We start from the raw sequence: 20450 nt of genomic DNA on the forward strand, positions 1-20450 counted from the left end.
CTTACACTGCATATTGAGTGGAAAGTGTCTGAGCCTGGAGTTTCCCTGAAAGGACATGTTAACAGTTTCATAATCATGTCATACAGATTGAGCCGCAGCAGTGCAGGGGAGGCTCAGGATATCTGGTCGAAGAAGTCAAACACTTAAAGATAAGTTGAATATAGGAAATGAAATTGGAAAGTCAATAAATGCTGTAATTGAATGACATTGGACTTTGTGTGTACAGTCGTATGAAATCGAGGTTATCCCAGCAGTATGATAGTAGCACCCTTCAGTCCTGGAGACTAAACTTGTTTTGGCAATGACCCTACATACAATTGTCTACTCTTACTTCCTTCCTTCACATTTTACCCCTGATCTTTCCCCATTTTTCCCTCTCAAAGGCTCCTGTCTCCATTCAGCCTCCTTCAGCTAAGAGGGAGGGTGAGTGCCGAGCAAGCGATGGACGTCTCCACAACTTTGGCACCAGCTCAGTCAACAGGAGGCATGCTGTCTTAGGGGCGAGACGTTCTAAACCAGATTTGCCTCCCCCGAAGGTGAGACATTCTAACAATGTGAGGCATTCAGTTTAACCAGCCAGCCACAAAGTGGCACAACTCACTCAAAGACTGACCCAAGACTCCAATCTAAAGAGCAGAGAGTTAGATGGTCCTAAATCTCTGATCCATGGAATTATAGTATCACACAAGTCTAAGATTCACCCTATCACCCCAGCCCTAAGCCACTAATTTGAGTGTTATACAGCCCTGAGGCCACATATTCAAGTATTAGATAACCCTGAGCTTTCCATCCTACTTATTTGAGATTATGGGGGAGCTTTTAACTTAACCTGCCCATTGGGAAACTGTGAGATCAGGTGGAATGTGGGTTTTACAGTCAGAGGAGAGCAATGTTGGGCGGGGTTTAAAACTGGCATACCACCTGATCCCATGGGTTCCAACACTCCACCAACCTGACGCATTATGTTAAAATGACCCCCCCCCCCAGGACACTGTGGCCTTGCAGTGCTTATCTTAATCACTGCAGACCAATGCCCAATTTCAGAGATTCAAAGAGACTCAGTGACGCCACCAAGCTCAGTTTAGAATGAATCCAGACGTAACCTGGTGATTCCAGTGTTGTTTCATGATATTTAGATATGAATCTCAATGGAGAATGCCAGCAGGTTCTATAGATTCGGGGTCAGCACAGCTGACCCCATTGCTGACCTCTTCTAATGCCCATGCACACAATCATTTCTGGGAGAGATTATGGGATAACGATTAGAAGTTGGGAATTTGAGGTGATGTTTTTCTCCTCCCTAGCCACAGGAAAGTGCGGGCAGTCATGACGAACCCACTGGTTAACAAACTCAACACAGAGCAGCGACTAAGCCTGAGAACCTGTATGATTCTGACACTACAGGAGACTTTCATTCACTGAGCCATTCTGAGAAACTATGAGGGCAATTTTGGCCTAACCCATCCAGTCAGGAAACTGAAGTAAATGGAGAATAACATTGTGTCAGATGTAAAACTGACATACCATCCAATCCCGTGGGTTTCCTGCCCAGCGAGTAAGGTTAAAATTGCACCCTCTTATTGAGTGGAACACATCCAACGTTTTACAAATCACAGCAGGCAAATGAAATTTTCAATTTGCAGATAAGTTGATCTAAAACTCATTGGTGCCTCGCCTTGAGGTGGTAGGTTCTCTGTTTAATAAGCGTTAATTATTTGAAATTTTTTTTTGACAGGACTGCGCTGTCATTGCATTGTTGTGTTAAAACATGTGCAACCTAACTATTTAGCAAGTCACTGTTGGCACTGGAAGGGTGTCATTTTTGGCCAGGTTTTGGAGACCCACTGAAGTCAATTTAGTAATTGTAAGCTGTGGCCTAGCACTGCTTCCATTGTGAATTTCAGGTTCACCAATGGCATGATCAATTGTAACAAACTCTGTGTTCTAGGATCTAACAGCAATTGGAGTAACAAAACCTGGACATAGGAAAAAGATTGCCATTGAAATAAATCGGCTGAATCTCTCAGAGTGGTTGCCGAACTACCAACCAGTAAGTCTTATCACATGCTTCAGTATCAAAAGGCTTTTCATTGACAATCAGTGGACAGCATGTCCACGACCCTTCCTCCCACCCTGCTCCAGTACCCATCCATGGCATCTCGTTGTCCTAAATCCCAATCCTAACCCAAAGCGAAATCATTTTTCACATCTCAGCCACCATCCCATCCATTCCAAAATGTTTGAATCTAATTTGCGTTGTAAATCTCTGGAAAACGAGATTGATTCCTGAACGCAAGTATGTGCTGTAATAAGCAAAGGTAGAATGTCCTGTAAAAACACAGGAAACGCACAAATCAATCAGAATCTGAAAGAGAAAGCTGGGATAACAATTCACTGGGGAGTCTTGCTCCAAATGCTGTGATGGAATGAACTGCCTAATCATTCACATCACAGCTAACAATCCTGTGAGATTTAACACAGATCCAAAAACCCCATTTGAGCAGAGTATTAAAGTGGAGGGAAATTTGAAAAAAGGAACACCTACCATAGACTTCAATGGGAGTGGAGATCAGGAGAGATGTATAGCAGGTTCCTGAATTGATTATACCCGCTTAGTGCTATCACATAGGAATTGGCAGGCGAACAAAGACCACTTTCTACCATCCTGGTAGTTGTTCGATATAAATATAATGGAGCTGTTGACTGATCACACCAATCAATCCATATCTATTAGTCTACAACATCTCAGACACAAGGAAAGGGAAAAACCACAGTGGTGGGGAGCTTTGGGAACAATACATCCAAAGTCACCTGTTCCTCCCAAGCCTGCTACACTCACAACACGTCACATCTCAAATTACTCATAATCTGTATCCCAAAATGTTATTTTCTGATTTGCATTTGAATGACTCAACATTAACTGCTCCCACTATCTCCCTCGGGAGCCTGTTCCAAAGACTGGCCGTTCACTCACTGAAACCCAGTCAAAATTACCCTCACTGTAGGGTATGAATGATATTCCTTGGTTTATTGTTTTAACAGAGTTTTAATCCATTTAGTTTAAAATAGCAGGGGGATTAATACCATGTGACATCTTTAATCCATATAATACAAGTATTGCACAGCACAATTTGAGTCAGGTCATTTTTTTCAATCTCAAATAATTGCGTATTTTCTTTCATACAATATTGTCAAATATAACAGCTCATGAAAGAATTTTATGAAGAGGGAATGGAGAAAACCAAAAAAACTTCTTGATTTTATTCGTTTCGGAAAAAGAAAGTCTGAAAGTTATTGTTTTGGTGTTGGCTTCGTACCACGGGATCTGATAAAGATGCTCAGTATTGTAACTGGAGTATATGGTCACAGATCAGCCATGACCTCATTGAATGGTGGAACAGGCTTGAGGGGCTAAATGGCCTCCTCCTGTTCCTATGTTTCTATAACTAGAAAAGGTTGAGCTGAAATATATTGTAATAAACCTTCAAGGACTAACTGCATCGAGCCTTCCGTTGGAATAAGACAGCACCAAACAGTCTTTATGCATTTATTTCTTTTCACATCAAAATTCTGCACTGATGAACAACCTTTGCCAGCCAGTCTCATTGCTTGAATTTTTCTTTGCAATTTTTAACATGGTGTTTTTGTGAAGGTGATGGTTGTCTGGCTGGGTGGAGTGGAATGACCTAGTGCACAAAACATCAACATCAAAATCAAGGATGTCAGGGCAAAAGAAACCCAAAGTGATGGATCCAGTTTTCAAGGGGTGTTGTAGATACAGGAGAAATCTCCATCTATGCTGAGAAGAGCTCCACCAGTTTTGGATCATTTGTGTTATTCCCAGGTTGTGGCGAACTGTGGGCAGTTGCCTCAACCCATTTCACTTGGGCGCCATCAGATTCAAGAGGTTAAAGGGCAGTGTTGTAATCTTATACCCAGTGGCCATCTGTAATTAGGGAAGCTGTAATTAGGAAAGCTAATAGAATGTTATTGTTATTGTTTATTGCAAGGGGAATTGAAGACAAAAGTAGGGAGGTTATGCTTCAGTTATACAGGGCATTGGTGAGACCACATCTGGAGTACTGTGTACAGTATTGGTTTCCTTATTTAAGGAAGGATGTAAATGTGTTGGAAGCAGTTCAGAGAAGGTTTACTAGACTAATAACTGGAATGGGCGGGTTGACTTATGAGGAAAGATTGGACAGGCTAGGCTTATATCCGCTGGAGTTTAGAAGAGTAAGAGGCGACTTGATTGAAACATATAAGATCCTGAGGGGTCTTGACAGGGTGAATGTGGAAAGGATGTTTCCCTTTGTGGGAGAATCTAGAACTAGGGACAATGTTTAAAAATAAGGGGTCTCCCATTTAAGACCGAGATGAGGAGAAATTTTTTCTCTCAGAGGGTTGTGAGTCTTCGGAATTCTCTTCCTCAAAAGGCGGTGGAAGCAGAGTCGGTGAATATTTTTAAGGCAGAGGTAGATAGATTCTTGATAAGCAAGGGGGTGAAAGGTTATCGGGGGTAGGCAGGAATGTGGAGTTGAAGTTACAATCAGATCAGCCATGATCTTGTTGAATGGCGGAGCAGGCTCGAGGGGCCGAGTTGCCTACTCCTGCTCCTAATTCGTACGTTTGTATGTAACTGATGCTGATTGCTATCCTTTATACTCTTAAAAACATTCTTTCTGTGTCAGACTTTCCGTGCAGGCGTTTGAATGTAGATTGCAGTATGAGCTCTGAGGAGAGCAGGTACTCGATTTCGCACCTTAAGATGGCACCAGAACCCAGGAGCTTCCTGGCCCCTTTGAGGATATATTGTGTTTGTTTCCGGGTCACGCACAGTGATGCCATGAATACAACAACAATTTGCATTGGCGAAGCTCCTTTAACATAGAAAAATGTCCCAAGGCACTTCACCAATAAAAATGGATGTCGAGCAAAGAAGGATCTATTAGAAGGATCTCGACTGAAAACTTGATCAAAGAGGTGGACTTTATGGAGTGTTTTAAAGAAACAGAGAGCAAAGTGGAGAGGCGGAGAGGTTTAGGGAGGGAATTTCAGAGCATAGGATCTCGAGGGCAGCTGGCACATATATATCGCAAACAACCTGAGTATTATTGGAATATAAATTATAGGCTAAATTATATGCTTAAAGCACAATTTTCATTTACATTATTTCCTCTCAGGAGTCTCCCACTGTTTCTTTTGGAGATAGTATCATCTTTTGGAAAACTTTATTTTCACCAGCTAGAAACCAGCTTTAAGGACCAATTTTTCCCTTTCCGCCAAAAACCCTGATTTACATATTTGAACAGCCTGCCACCTGTTTTTGGGCGGGGGTTCCCGGGTGTCTATTTAAAGACCTGCTTGACAATTGCATCGAATGGGCCTTGGGTTGTCACAGGATTGGCGAGGTTCCCCTCCGATTCTCCTCGGCCAGTCATCTGTTTCTTTCAGGCAATAAACGGGGAGCTGGCGATGGAAATGTGCCCTCCTATTCATATACATCGCAAGCATTACTGCCAGTCTGAGGCTAATGCAGGCGTGGGTTTTTTGCACTGCTTCCTCCTGATGTTTGCTCCTGTTTAAAAACAAAACTCCAGTGTGACTGCAAAATAAAGTTGTGTGCGCAGAGGGAAGTAGCTGCCCCAATATGAGCTCCCACAGCTGGCTAATCATATCCCATGTGTTAAGAGCTAAGTGCAGTGAGTTCAGATGAGCCAAGTTGAACTCATTACATTCATTTCTAATACTGTATCAGATTTGCATACAGGAAAGGGTGCTGCCACTCAGCACACAGATGTGTCTTCCCTCATTGTTTCACCAGACGTAACATGCTGTGTGTTTCAATGACGAGGGTCGCTGGCAGTAAAGCTGCTGGGTTATCTGACTTCAGATGGAATATCAACACTGGCTCAAATTGGAGTCAGAGGTGAAGAAAGATGTGCGTTTTTAACCTCGCCTGATGAAATCTGAGATACTGTGTGCACCTGTAATGTGCTGATGAGGCATGTTGGGTAGATTCACTTTAGTAGACTGTGAGGTTTGAATGAAAATGATTGCCAATTCTCAAAATAACATTATAAACAGGAGAACATTGAGCCACATGAGATGATATGAGGACAGGTGATCAAAAAGCTTGGTCAAAGAGATATGTTTTTAAGGACGGTCTTAAAAAAAGAGAGGGAGAAAGAGAGAAGCTGGAGAGGTTTTGCTAGGGAATTCAAGAGCTTAGAGCCTAGACGTCTGAAAGCAAACTGCGATGGAACAGAATTAAGGTGGATTCACTCTGCCAGTTTACAGCCCAGTCAGTAAAGTTGAAAATCACACACATGGGGCTGGATTTTGTTCCCAGCCCAACGTCGGGTTCCATGGTTGGGGGAGGGCAGAGAATTGGAGCGGCAGTGGCCGCCACGGAACCCGACGCCAGGATTGCCAGGCCCGAACTTCCCAGTGGCGGGGAAGCTCTGTGGCGGCCCCTTCAGCACTCTGCGATGGGAGCCTGGTTTAAATATTTAAATTAAATATTTGAGTCACTTAAAATGCAAACCGCAGTGATCTTACCTTCAGTTTCCGATCCTTAGCACGATGTGCAGCACTCAACCGCTTTCACTTTCCCGTCCCGGGAAGCTGGCGCCACCGAGGTGGGTAAGGGGTGAATGCTGCACTCTGATGGGTCTGAGGGGTGGGTGTGGAGAGGGGTGAACTCTGCACTCTGATGGGTCTTGGGGGGTGGGTGGAGAGGGGTGAACGCTGCATTCTGATGGGTCTGAGGGGTGGGTGTGGAGAGGGGTGAACTCTGCACTCTGATGGGTCTTGGGGGGTGGGTGGAGAGGGGTGAACGCTGCATTCTGATGGGTCTGAGGGGTGGATGTGGAGAGGGGTGAACTCTGCACTCTGATGGGTCTGGAGGGGGTGGTGGGTGGAGAGGGGTGAACTCTGCACTCTGATGGGTCGGGGGGGGGTGGTGGGTGGAGAGGGGTGAACTCTGCACTCTGATGGGTCTGGGGGGGTGGTGGGTGGAGAGGGGTGAACTCTGCACTCTGATGGATCTGTGGGGGGTGGTGGGTGGAGAGGGGTGAACTCTGCACTCTGATGGGTCTGAGGGGGGTGGGTGGAGAGGGGTGAACTCTGCACTCTGATGGGTCTGAGGGGTGGGGGGTGCGGAGAGGGGTGAACACTGCACCCTGATGGGTCTGGAGAGTTGCGGGGAGGGGCGATCTCTGCATTCTGATGGGGTGAAGGGGTGAACTCTGTGTTATGGTGTACTGTGTGCAGGTCTGGCAGCCTTTTAAAAATGGCTGTAGCATCTGCTCCTTCAGGTGATACCGTGAACGATGTCGCCAAGGCTGCCCCCGCCGCATGTTTTGTGGGGGGGGGTTGTGGTGGGGGCGGCTGCTGTGGATATGTAAAAGGCCGCCCGCTGCATAATCACAGCGGCGCGGGTCCCATGGGGGACTGCCGTCATGTTCCGCGCCCGTCACCGCTCCCGGCAGCAGGAATACAAAATCCAGTCTGTGGAGTCTTCAGCAGAATAATTGAGCAGAGTTTCAGATAAGCCTGTTGAGCATAAATGTGAATGAAACCCACAGTTCAAGGCCCTTCTAATGTATTTCTGTAGTGAGATATAAGGTTACACACTGTTTTCTGCCATATTGTGTGGAATGATAGGACTGATCAGGTAGTCCAAGCAAGAGACATGAGTTTCCAGTAGGGTTACCAACCCTCCAGGATTACTCTGGAGTCTCCAGGATTTGAAGATAAACAATCTCGGAGAACTCTGGAGAAAAATCATAAGGGGCATTAAAAATGTTTTTTTTTAATTTTCTTTGACTATTTTCATTTATTAATGATAAAAATATTGGAGATGGAAGAAAGGTGTCTCTAACAGGTTTTACTGACGGTCAAAGTTAATCCAATCCGGTACCAAAGAGTCTGTCCCCTGCCAAATTGGCCGTGGGAAGGCAGTGCAGCTGGAGGATGGACCAATGGCGGAGGTGTAGGGGCGGGGCAGTTTGAGGAGAGAGGTCATGTGATGAAACTTCCAGGAATACACCCAACCAGAATTAGTAACCTTACCTTCAGGGTGCACTGGAGACTCGCATGCCCCTATATCCGTCTATTTACATGAATGGATGGAAAACCAGGAACTGCAGGGAACAACTCCCCAAGATGCACCAGCTGTGAATACTATTCCACACCCAGGTTGGCCAATCTGAGAATTGTTGCTAATACTGCCCAAACCCAATGAAACCTTTACCTTTCTGAATGGCAAGGAGCTATTCATTAGCCTGGATTGATGGTATCCAAAGCTAGAATTTAAAGTACATTGTCCATTAAGCTAAGCCAGGGAGGATCGAGATACATGAGTTACACAAAGAGGGCCCTCAATCTTTATGTCATTAGATGTTAAGCAGTTCCTTCCATAAAAGACGATACTACGGTGTGTTCCCTTTTACAATCCTACAGCTAGGTCTGTACCTCTCAACATAGTCCATGCTTGATGGGTTTTGCAGCCTTTGCTGGGTTTTGATTCATTCCTCATATCTGAACAAGTGATCAATCTATAAATGTGAAAAAGCATTGGATTAAACCAAGGTTGTTCATCCCATTAAGTCTCCATTTCCACAGACCATGCATAATCTGCTCTCTCATGAACTCTTCCCCTCCTACCCATTGAACCACCCGCAGAAAGATTCTTCAAACTCTCCCCAACATGGAATGTAAATCAAGCAAATCCCCAGAATGCCTACCTTATCTTTGCACCCAACATCGCACGTGCTTGACTGGTTGCCTTCCCTGACGATTAAAAAAAGTTCTTGGGGATAAGAATCCAAAGGTAGACTTTCTAAGAATTATTCACAGTAGTCCTCATATCATTTAAGCTCTTTAAAGACTTGTAAAACAACACTTATCAACTAGGATTTTATTCATTTGCATTTAAAATATTTTAGTCATATTTGTTAGTGGGAATCAATGCTTGAAACTCAACAAGTGCTAAAAATCAAGTACTATATCAAATACAAATGGATCAGACTCAGAAACTAAAAATTGTAGAAACAGACCAAATTCAGACAATTATGCATTGTACAAGTAGATCAAATTCAGACATATGGCCCAGAATTTACTGGAGTGGGGCATCTCATAGTATGTCAAGTTAGTTAGATATGTTACTGCACTCTTCAGTTCAAACATTTTTACCCACCTAGTTCCTGGAAGTGAGACCTGATAACGCTGCTGCAAGGACAATGGGGCATCTGGGGTCCTGATGAATGCTGGGCCCAACAGTCTGGTGTCTTAACCAAAGTTTGAGGATTGAGAAATAAATTGAGAAGCAGGGTGAGTTAGAGTGGTGACTTCAATGTCAAATCAGATACAGGAAGAGAAATAGAGGGAAAAAAAGATTGTATTAAGAGAGGGCAAAAAAAAAGGAAAAGAGAAAAAAATAAGTTTTAAATTTGACATTTTTTAAAAAGGCAGAAAGGAAAAGAGAAATTTTTTTTTTTTAAATTCAACATTTTTCAAATCTCCAAAAACAATTTACCACTTGAATGAATGAGATGCCACATTTTTAATTGTTCAGTCTCTGGGCCAGAGAGGTTGATTGGATGTCATTAACACGTCATAAAAAGATACTTACACTATTAATTACTAGAGTTAACTTTCTGGGCCAGTTTATTGGATAATTAATATACAAATGCAGCAACTTCATGAAATTCACAGGGAGATTAAGGACAAAAAACTGTTTTCATGAAGTTAGGACAGAGCGGTGCAAATTGTCCAGCACCTTCTGGTGATTCACAATTCACGAGGTATTTCTTCCTCGTTACAAGTTGTTGGACCATTTGTACATTAATATCGGCGTGTGCCATTCACACACTTATTATTCAGCAACTGCTGGGCCGATTCATTGTACGAGTAGGGCAGACTTGGATTCTGTGCAAAATACAACAGGAGATAACTAGATTAATTGAAAATGAATCTGTACAAAAGCTGCAGTGCCGGATTCATTTTGGAAATGGAGGAAACAACACTGAAGATTTCTTTGTCAGGTTATAATGTTGTTTAAATGGTAGAATGTAGACTTGCTGCTGGAATGTCACTTTACCTGCCAAACAAGTTTGCATACTAACACTCAATCCACGCTCTCGTTTCAGCTTAAGATGCACATAACTTCATGTGAATAACACAATTTAGCATTTGGAGTTGCTGGTGAGATCATCACTCGATCCCCAATTTTGCAATTGCTACTTAGTCTCCTAGTGGTACAATATTCTCCCCGTTTCTAGCCCCAGTTTCACTCTATCTCCTCTTTCTCATCCTCTTCTAGCCCAAGTGGCACCCCTTTGGAGGAGAGGACAGAGGACAACACAACTGATCTTCCAACAATCCTTCAAGTCTATGGCCAAATTCTCTCTAGTCATTCTGTTGCTGCCAGGATTACCCAGTTAGAGAGGCAACAGGGTTCCAGAGGCTGATTAATTAGTTGTACCCAAATGTGAACATTTTACTTTTTACTTTTGATTATTTGAAGGATGGTAGTATCTCACGAAAACAGTCTCTAATACAGCATGGCCTCTGATATAAACTGCATTGTTTATCAACCCTTTGTTAATAGAAAATGCATCTTAAGATGTATCTATTTATAACACACTGTACATTTTTCTTTTGTGTGGCTCTTTAAGGTAACATAATGGAGAAAACTTGCCATACCTATAAATTTGTGAAAAATAAAGTACTTTAGTAAATAAAATTGCCCTGTGCCACTGGCACTTGGACTAACTTTATCCAACTCTGTTCTACGTCACCTTCCAGCCCTTGGCCTCTGGAAGTTTTGGGAACAGCACTGCTCAATGTTGGTCATTCAGAGACTACCATTTTCCTTTTCCTTTCTAGTTGGATGAATTAATCATCTGTTACGGTCAAGTGAGGAGGGATCAAAGAGCTTCCCTCTTTGTGGTCTCCTTGTTTGACCACAACAGGTTTAATTCTTTCTTAAAGTGGATGTACTGGCCAATTCAGTAGGTGTTTGATTGCTTACTTTCTATGATCATAACAAGAACCAATTGGACAGATTTTTTTGAGTTAACAAAGCAAGAGGTTAATTTTATTGTACCTTAAGCCGAACCAATGAAAATAATAAACTATGCACCAACTTTCACTCACACACACAGTAGAGGTTTACACACACACAAATAGGTTACCGAGTGGGGAAAGGTAGATTGGTTGAGTTAGAGGCCATAAAAAAGATATACAGTCTGTGGAGTTTGGTGATTTGGCTGGCTTCTAACTGAATTCAGTGATCTTGAGACTTTTAGTTTGAAGAGGTAGATGACTGGTTTGGTGAGTCTCTTGGAGATAGCGATATAGGTGATTTCCTCCAACGGGGTTTCTGATTGTAACCAGAGTATACAAAGGTGATCAGTCAACAAGCAGGATTTGAAAGCTTTCAAGCTGGAATAGAGAGAGAGAGGGACCCCCACTTAGGATCCGCTCATATCAGAGTCCAGTTGCTTCTCCTCTGCTGCAGAGAAAATACCAGCTTAAAACCACAGATGGGGAGGGGCTTGTCACATGACAGTTACTCAGTGATTCAAAACATTGCAGTTAGCAGTATTTCTCTCTTGCAAGAAAGAACAAGCAGTTCCTTTAAACTTCCTGGGTCTTGGTTCTTGTTGGGGAATTTGTCTCCCTCCTCACAAGCATTGCAGTGTAGGATACAATGTTGCAAATTAGGTAGCCAACTTAAGCTGCCAGCAAAATCATCCTTTTTGCTGGTCTTTAAAAAAATATATAAATTCAGATCTCCAGTCAGTAGGTTAAAGAAAATGATCATTCAACAAAGCACATTGGCGTAACACATCCAAAAAAAAAGTTGATTGTCTGAATGACCAACACCCTCAATTATGTTAAGAAACCTATGGTGATCATGATCTTATGCACTGTAGCTAAATTTCGTGTTGCACGTTGACTGTGAAGGTGAAAAATCAGTGGCCTAAATCATCATCTTTGTCCACACATTCTATAGCTGGTAAAAACATAAAGGGTCAAAAGGCATATTAAATCTAGGTGGAATTCCATTGTTTTCCTGGTGGAGTACCTTACTGAGCAGAAATTGAGGACCTGAATGCCAAGGAAATGGATGAAAGATCCATACTTCCAATGGGCTGTTGTCACAGTCAGCAATATTTTGTGGTTTTGGGTCATGGGTGTGGTTTAATGGGCATGGGCCATTTGTTTTATAAGTTACTGCCAAACCAAGCTAGTTCATTCATTCCCGAAATGACTTCTGCCCAAAGCGACATCAGGGGGTTATGATCTAGAGTTTAAGGCTGCAGTGTACTTTTGCTGAAGATCTATTGGGCAGTTTTAAATCAATTCGATATACTAATCACCCAGTGAGTGGGAGAGAAAAGTCATACAGTGCACAACAGGAATATAACATATATATACAAACAATTGGTGTTTAAGGAATCACAGTTTAAATAAGGGTGGAGGTGGGAGGGGAGGGTAGTTTCAATTATTTCCAACTTTCCAGAAAAAAGGGGCTAAAGTTTGGAATGCAATTTGGAAAAAAAATCTAATTCATTGAAATTTTCCTGCATGTTTGACTGAGAGATATCTGCATATTGTGGCTTGTGTGTTTAATGTGCTTTCTTGTATTTGTGAAGATTGTAAATCGTGTTTCTTTCGCTTAGCATGAAAAGCATTAATATATCATCTCAAGGAAATAAAAATGTATAAATGGATATTTTTGTGTAACTTGCACGACGGTATTTTGCCTACATCACCAACCCTGGACTTGTTTTAAAGTTTAATGACTAACGCATTCTTAATACCAGTACTGCTAGAGGAAGGGAACTACATTATTACACCATGCATATTGTAAATAATAATGTAAGATTGCTAACCAATGATTAATATGCAAACTACAATCTATGCAGTCACCCTGAAGTAGTTTGCAAAGCTTTGATTGTCTGACTGGATCTGTAGCTCTCTGTATCCAGCCTTATCATCTGAATCACTGTTGTTGGGTTCAGTTTTCAATGGTTACATGATGGTGTCTGTTATTTATTGGACTGCATTTTCATTCAGATGTTACTTTAAACTCCCATATTCCCAGCATCTGCAGAAATGTTGACACTGTTACTATAAATAAATCATGTACATGTGGAAAGGAGTGTTAATGTTTACAGTGCATGTTTCTGTGCCATATTTACTGTGAGTCCAGCTTTTGTTCCTAATTCAGTGGTTAGTTGGCTTGCAAACACAAAATAAACCTAGTGGCAATTTATTTTTCTTTTAAAGCTGCATGACTCCATCACTGTGCTCACTTTGTTCTTACAGTACAGTAGCTTGAATTCCTAAGATGTAACCATTTCACATTAGATGTATGTGTTTGCAATTGAAGCAATCATCAGCAACTTGCATTTATATAGCACCTTTAATGTTGTAGAACATGCCCTGGTGCCTCAAAGGAGCATTATCAAACAAAATTTGACACTGTGCCCCATAAGGTGATATTAGGAGAGGTGACCAAAAGCTTGGTCAAAGAGGTAGGTGTTAAGGAGGATCTTAAAGGAGAAGAGAGGTAGAAAGGTTTAGGAGGGAATTTCGGAGCTTAGGGTCCAGGCAGCTGAAGGCACGGCCGCCAATGGTGGAGCGATTAAAATTGGGAATGCGCAAGAGATTAAGTTGGAGGAACTCTGAGATCTTGGAGGGTTGCAGGGCTGCTGGAGATTACAGAGATGGGGAGGGGCAAAGCCTGGTGGGATGTGAAAACATAGATGAGAATTTTAAAATTGGGGCATTGCTGGGCTGGAACCAATGTAGGTCAAAAATACAAGGACGATGGGTGAATGGCGTAAGTTAGGACATGAGCAGCAGAGTTTTGCGTGAGCTCAATCAGAATGTGAACTCAAATTATTTATTAACAGAAAACTAAAAGGAAAAGTTGTTTCTTTTCTCTTACATGAAAGAACTAATTGCACATTTTCTACAACAGGCTGAGACCTGCTTTGTTAGGTATCACAGTTGGAAGACAGGCATTCTGTCAATGATAAAGAAAGACTTTCATTTATATAGGCACCTTTTGCAACCTCTGGACTTCCTAGAGGGCTTCACAAGCAATAAAGTACTGTGAAGTGTAGTCACTGTTGAAATACAGGAAACACGACAGCCGACCTGCGCACAGCAAGCTCCCGCAAACAGCAATGTTAGAAAGATTAGATCATTTTTTTTAATGGTATTTGTTGAGGGATCACTATAGCCCAGGATAACTCCCCTGTTCTTCTTCGAAGTAGTGCCATATGATCTTTTATGTTCACCTGAGAGGACATACAACGTCTCAGGTTAAAGTCCCTCCAGAAGAAAGTGGGCTGAATTTTATTAGGTTCAAAAAGTGCGCGGCATATGCACAAGGCAGGTGCCACAAAGCCACTGCGATATTTCGCGTGGCAGCTCATTAACATGGATGGGGCAGACCACACCCCCCCCCCCACCCCACCGATGACGTAGAGAGGGCGGGCGCTTCATCCCCGGCAACGGCCTCCAGCACCACCGTGCTGGCGCCAGTTTTAAAGGGCTTCAAGCCCTGATAGGTAATTTAAATTTTCAAAGAGTACTGCACGTTGAATTTAAATTTTAACAGTCAATCAAAGATCGAAGCCCCTCTTGCACCCCCCACCATGACCAACTGAGATATTTATTTCCCTCTCCCCACTCCCCCCATAAAACTTTTTGCCAGTCCAGACCTTTCACCCCCAAACTTTATCATCTTTGCCCTTCAACCCCTTCCCACCATCCCCTCAGCCAATCGTAACAGTTTTCCCTGCTCCCCCACTGCCCGCCCTGAAAACCTCACTCCTCCCCCCTCCCCAACAGTGTTCTGCCGTGGATCTCTGAACGGAGATCCGAAGGCGCGGGACTTCCAGCAACCGGCCAGAATATCAGCGTGGGACAGCCGTCGCTACAAAGTAAGTCATTATTCATTCATTTAAAGTTAATCAAAATATTTAAATAAAGTCTCCATCGCCGTGCGGCGGGGAGGCCACCACAAGGCCTCGGCGCCGCTGGTACAGTGGCGGCACAGTGGCGCAGTGGTTAGCACCGCAGCCTCACAGCTCCAGCGACCCGGGTTCAATTCTGGGTACTGCCTGTGTGGAGTTTGCAAGTTCTCCCTGTGTCTGCGTGGGTTTTCTCCGGGTGCTCCGGTTTCCTCCCACATGCCAAAAGACTTGTAGGTTGATAGGTAAATTGGCCATTAGCAATTGCCCCTAGTATAGGTAGGTGGTAGGGAAATATAGGGACAGGTGGGGATGTGGTAGGAATATGGAATTAGTGTAGGATTAGTATAAATGGGTGGTTGATGGTCAGCACAGACTCGGTGGGCCAAAGGGCCTGTTTCAGTGCTGTATCTCTAAACTAAACTAAACTAAAATGCAGCGGGGCCTTCACGGAGGGAGGCCTGTGGCGGGACATTCAGGCCCCCCCCCACCCCTGCCATGATCCCCGACGTCGGGGAGCTTATAAAATTCAGCCCAGTGCCCCTGAGAGTGCAGCACTCCCTCAGTACTGCATTGAGAGTGTTAGCATGGATTTTGTGCTCAATTCCCTGGAGTGAGATTTGGATCCACGACCTTCTGACTGAGAGGAGAGTGCCACCATCTGAGTCACAGCTGTTACCTTCTGTTCTGTTGATTCATGCAGCAGATACTGAACTGGAGTTTTCAATGTACTATCCATCACTGGCATGGATTGCAGGCCTCCATATACAAGGACCATTCATTGATAGACATTTGAGTTGTGTCAGACTGTGAGACTTCACATGTCAGTTCTATTGCAGACCCCTCCAGTGGCTGCAGGGTCAATATTCCCTTTCCTTTCACAGGTAGGGTTTACCTGGCCATGCTCACACTCCTCCAACTTGGTTGTGACACAAGTCTCAATTGTTCTTTGAAGGCAAGGGTCTTTGATGGGCAAAAATAAAATGCACCTCAGTGAATAAAGAAATTTTAGATTTGTGAAAACATGCTGCGAGAATCCACGAACTGGTTCCAGTTTTCCTCACAGCATATTTAGTGCTGTAGGTTCTTACATGAATGCCTGTCAAAATTACACAACGGTTTGGGAATGAGGGAATCAATAGATCCTTTGTCCGTTTATTATGAAGACTTGCCTATCACAATTTCCTCACTGCTTTCCTGGCCAAAATAGCAGGAAAGAAAGGCTCTTCTATTATCTTGCCTCAGTTATGCTCTGTGTGTCTTTTGATTTTTCAATTCGATCTCCTTTGACTGAAAGATGATTTCTAAAGAACAGATCCCACTCCACCCTCCCTTTTATGCATATCTGTGGTTAATGTACTTCTTTGAAAGAAAAAGACCTGGCTATGAGCTCCGACAGAATTGCTACTGATAATAATCCTGTAAAAGCTCCAGAGCACCATGGAGTTTTGAAAGGAGTGTCGAAATCTGTCAACTTCTATTTCCAAAATTACACTTCGCAGTCAATTCCACCGTTCTTCCAGCATCCAATCTCCAGCTAACCTGATGATGGTTTTGCTAATAACATCAAGTTCTAAATCAGTGAACTTTGACAGAGTTTTATGGAAGTATCGTGCATTTCCATGGTGAGTGATTAAAAGATCTAAGGGGAGGTGGTGGGGGTTGCGGGGGAGGCGGTGGGGGGAGGGGTGCGACACCCATATTTGTGTTGGGAATTGGTGCTTCTTTCTCTCTCCGGATGGGTCTACAGCCTCATCCATGCTGAACTGACCTCGCATGCCACAATTTGCCAGACACTCGTCAGAATGATATGCTTGGCAGGATCAGGTATAAATTACGTTGCAGTTCAAAAATTAATTTATTTAGAAGCAACCTTTGACATGTATTTACAACTGTGAAGTGGTTTGACTGCTGAAACTCTGTTCAAACGTAGTTGTGAGAAACTGTCACACTTTAACTAAAGAAAAAATTCACAGTCACGTAATTGAGATTTTAATGCTTTCCCCAGTTCTTTTGATGGTTGTAACAAGAGATCATTTGCAGCAAAGTTTCGAACAAGGAGGCATTGCGCTGGTTCATGCAGATTTTATCATTTGTGATTAGAGTGATGAATGCAAGCGGCAACTTGGACTGTAATCTAACCAGTGCAATTTCGACCGCATTTTGGACGCAATTTCCCAATTACACCCAAAGCGAAATTCTACCCCATCATATTTAAAGGTGACTTCAAATAAGAATGCAACATTTGTGAAGTAGTCACATTACCTAGAAGGTCCATCAGGTGAGATGCAAATCCTCTCTTGTCATTTTCAAAAAGACTGTTTGCAATTACATTTTGAGCCTAAAGTTTAACCTGTCAATTGGTCCCTTGAACCATGAGAAGAATTAGTTTTTACTTTGAAGTCTTCTTATTTTAACGCAAAGATGCTCTCAACACCTTTCTGTTTCCTTTTTCAAGAATGATCTGATGGAATGGCTCTCAATCATTGGTCTCGCTCAATATTACAAGACGCTTGTGGAGAATGGTTATGAAAACATTGAGTTCATCACCGACATCACCTGGGAGGACCTCCAGGAAATTGGCATCACTAAGTTAGGTGAGTTTTCATGCCAGTCCTTTTTGGGTTGTTTGAGGCACTGCGTGTTTCTGACCCGTGTGTGGGCAGAAAGGGTTTATAAAATCATAGAATCATACCGTACAGAAGGAGGTGATTCGGCCCATCGTGCCTGTGCTGTCATTCAATGAGATTATGGCTGCTCTGTATCTTAATTCTATGCACCCACCTTGATATCGTAACCCTTAATACCCTTGCCTAACAAAAACCTACCAATCTCAGTTTTGACTTTTTCTATTGACCCCTAGCCTTAACAGCTTTTGGGAGAGAGTGTTCCAGGTTTCCAATACCCTTTGTGTGCTTCCTGACAACACCCCTGAAGAGCCCAGCTCTATGGCCCCCTAATAGGAAGGAAACTCACAAGCAATGGGACTGTAGCAGAGGACAGGAAAGGAAATTTTGACAAGAGAAATGTTGTCAGACCATAGCTAGAAAATATATATTATTGAAATATATCAGTATAAGCAGTCAAAAGGTCAAACCTTTCTATCAACAGATTTAGATATAAAATTCCATTTTTTTTTGTATGGATACTTTTTCCACAACTCAATTCCTTTATAAATTGGATAAACATTGATCCTGGTTGCATAAACAATTCCTCTTCACTTGTGTATAAATCTTGGATTGGCATGAGATTCATCAGCAAAGGTAAATTGATGCAATTTAAGAATTATCATTCACAAGGCTGCTTCTGCTGGAGTTTGAAGAGCAAAAATAATGTTGCCTACAGTTGGGCACGACTGGGCGTGAGGCTTTGTTTCATATTTAGAAAGGAAGTCTTGCTTTGATATAGCACCATTCATGATCTAAGGACACCCAAAAGCACTTTACAGCCAATGAAGTACTTTTGATGTGTAGTCAGTGCCGTAATATAGGAAACGCAGCAGCCAATTTGTGCACAGTAAGCTCCCACAAACAGTAATGGGATAATGACCAGATATTCTGTTTTAGTCACATGGGTTGAGGGATAAATATTGGCCAGGGCACTGAGGATAACTCCCCTGCTCTTCTTAGAAATAGTGCTGCGGGATCTTTTACATCCACCTGACAGGGCAGATGGGGCCCCGGTTTAACATGTGATCGGAAAGACAGCACCTCTGACAGTGCAGCACTGCCTCAGAATGTCAGCCTAGGTTTTTGTCCTTAAGTCTCTGGATGGAACCTTGACCTCACAACCTTTTGAATCAAGAGGCGAGAGTGGTCCCCACTATACACTCAAAGGTGCACTGGCATGACAAATGTAGGGACTGCTTTTTAACACTGAGGTCTCTGAAGCCCAAAAGTTGATGAATCTGAATGGAGATGCATCACTTGTCAGTATGTCTTGGCATGTGTTGGGCATGATGGAGAAGCTTTTGATTTGAAAGGTCAATGGAATAAGAAGCACTTTGAAGTGTATTATTGGCACTGGACGAGTGCTTACTCACAAAGAAATAAAAGGACCTTCGTATTGAAAAAGCAAGGGAATCGGTGGAGTTCGGCACTGCCCCTTTACTGATTACCACGACTAAAATCCTTTCAGTGTTTATTTCCAGCATGTTTTTGTCCTGCTCTACACAGCTCATAGACTCTTAGAAACCACAGCACAGAAGGCAGCCTTTTATTGCCCCTTTACCAGGGCAAGCTCTTCAACCAGAGCTGTCGGGAGAATGAACTTGAATTTAATTAATGATTTTCACTTTCTCAGGACGTCCCAAAGCATTTCACAGAGCCAACGAATGACATTTGTGGTGTAATCACTGTTGTTTTAAAGGCAAACGTGGCAGTCAGCGTGTCCCTCAATCACTAATGAGAGGAAAGATCATTTGATTTGGTTTTCGTGGTGTTGGTTGAGGGCTAAATAAAAAGATAAAGGAAGAAATTGCATTTATATAGAGTCTTTCACAACTGCACAACCTTACAGTGACTTCTGAAGTGTCGTCGCTGTTGTAATGCAGGTAATTTAAATAATGACTAGAACATCAGGAGGGGAAAAGAAAAAAAAGACGTGCATTTATATAGCATCTTTCATGACCACCAGACATCCCAAAGTGCTTTACAGCCAATGAAATACTGTTGAATTGTAGTCACTATTGTAATTTAGGAGTTGTGGCTGTCAATTTGCACACAGCAAGAACCCACAGAAAGCAATGTGATGATGACCAGATAATCTGCTTTTTGTGATGTTGACTGAGGGATAAATATTGGCCAGGACACCAAAGATACTCCTGCACTTTGTCAACATAGCACCATGGGATCATTTCCGTCCACTGGAGAGGTCAAACAGGCCGTTGGCTTAATGTCTTATTTGAAAGACAGCACATCAAACATCTCGTTTTTCATCTCTCACAATTTAGATTTCCATTGATGTAGAAGGAGCTGCTGACTCACTATCACCTGATTTACACGAACACACAATATCAAATTAACCCCACTGTGACAGCATCTTCTTGTTTTATTTTCAAACCTGCACCTGCAGGCTTTCGATGTGTTTTCACATCCCCAAATCTCTTGCTTCTTTCCTTAGGTGACCCTCTCACCATCTCAGTCATTGGCATCTTTTGCTTACAGTTCCTCAATGCTTTTCTCTGTTACTGCATCATCCATCAATCTCCTGCCTTTCTTTTCAATAGCCAGTAGGTTATTCACCGCTCTTCCTTTCACTGCTACTCCCCGCTCCCTTTGTATCTCGTCATATTAAAATGCTAAAGCGTGTTTCAGAATTTAGTTTGGAATCAGAGACAGCTATAACTGCAGCCTGTCCTGCCTGTAACTGCAGCCTAGCCTGCCTCTTCTCCTCATTGATAAGGATCTGAGCTGCTGTATATTCCCCACATTTTCTGTTTCCTTGTCA

General features: G+C 42.8%; 1 protein-coding gene across 7 annotated transcripts in view; it reads left to right on the forward strand.

The window, feature by feature from the left end:
* The window catches only part of caskin1 (CASK interacting protein 1), a 646418-nt gene that overhangs the window by 607850 nt on the left and 18118 nt on the right, over positions 1 to 20450 (forward strand). For 3 of the 7 annotated variants that reach the window (XM_068056519.1, XM_068056525.1, XM_068056522.1), the window contains 3 exons: positions 384 to 536; positions 1949 to 2050; positions 17461 to 17599. In XM_068056519.1, coding sequence (XP_067912620.1) covers positions 384 to 536; positions 1949 to 2050; positions 17461 to 17599 — 394 coding nt within the window. The remainder of the gene's footprint in view (positions 1 to 383; positions 537 to 1948; positions 2051 to 17460; positions 17600 to 20450) is intronic. The other 4 variants (XM_068056523.1, XM_068056524.1, XM_068056520.1 and 1 more) reach the window with 3 other exon arrangements.

This window comes from Heterodontus francisci, chromosome 24 (genome assembly GCF_036365525.1).
Source record: "Heterodontus francisci isolate sHetFra1 chromosome 24, sHetFra1.hap1, whole genome shotgun sequence".
NCBI lineage: Eukaryota > Metazoa > Chordata > Chondrichthyes > Heterodontiformes > Heterodontidae > Heterodontus > Heterodontus francisci.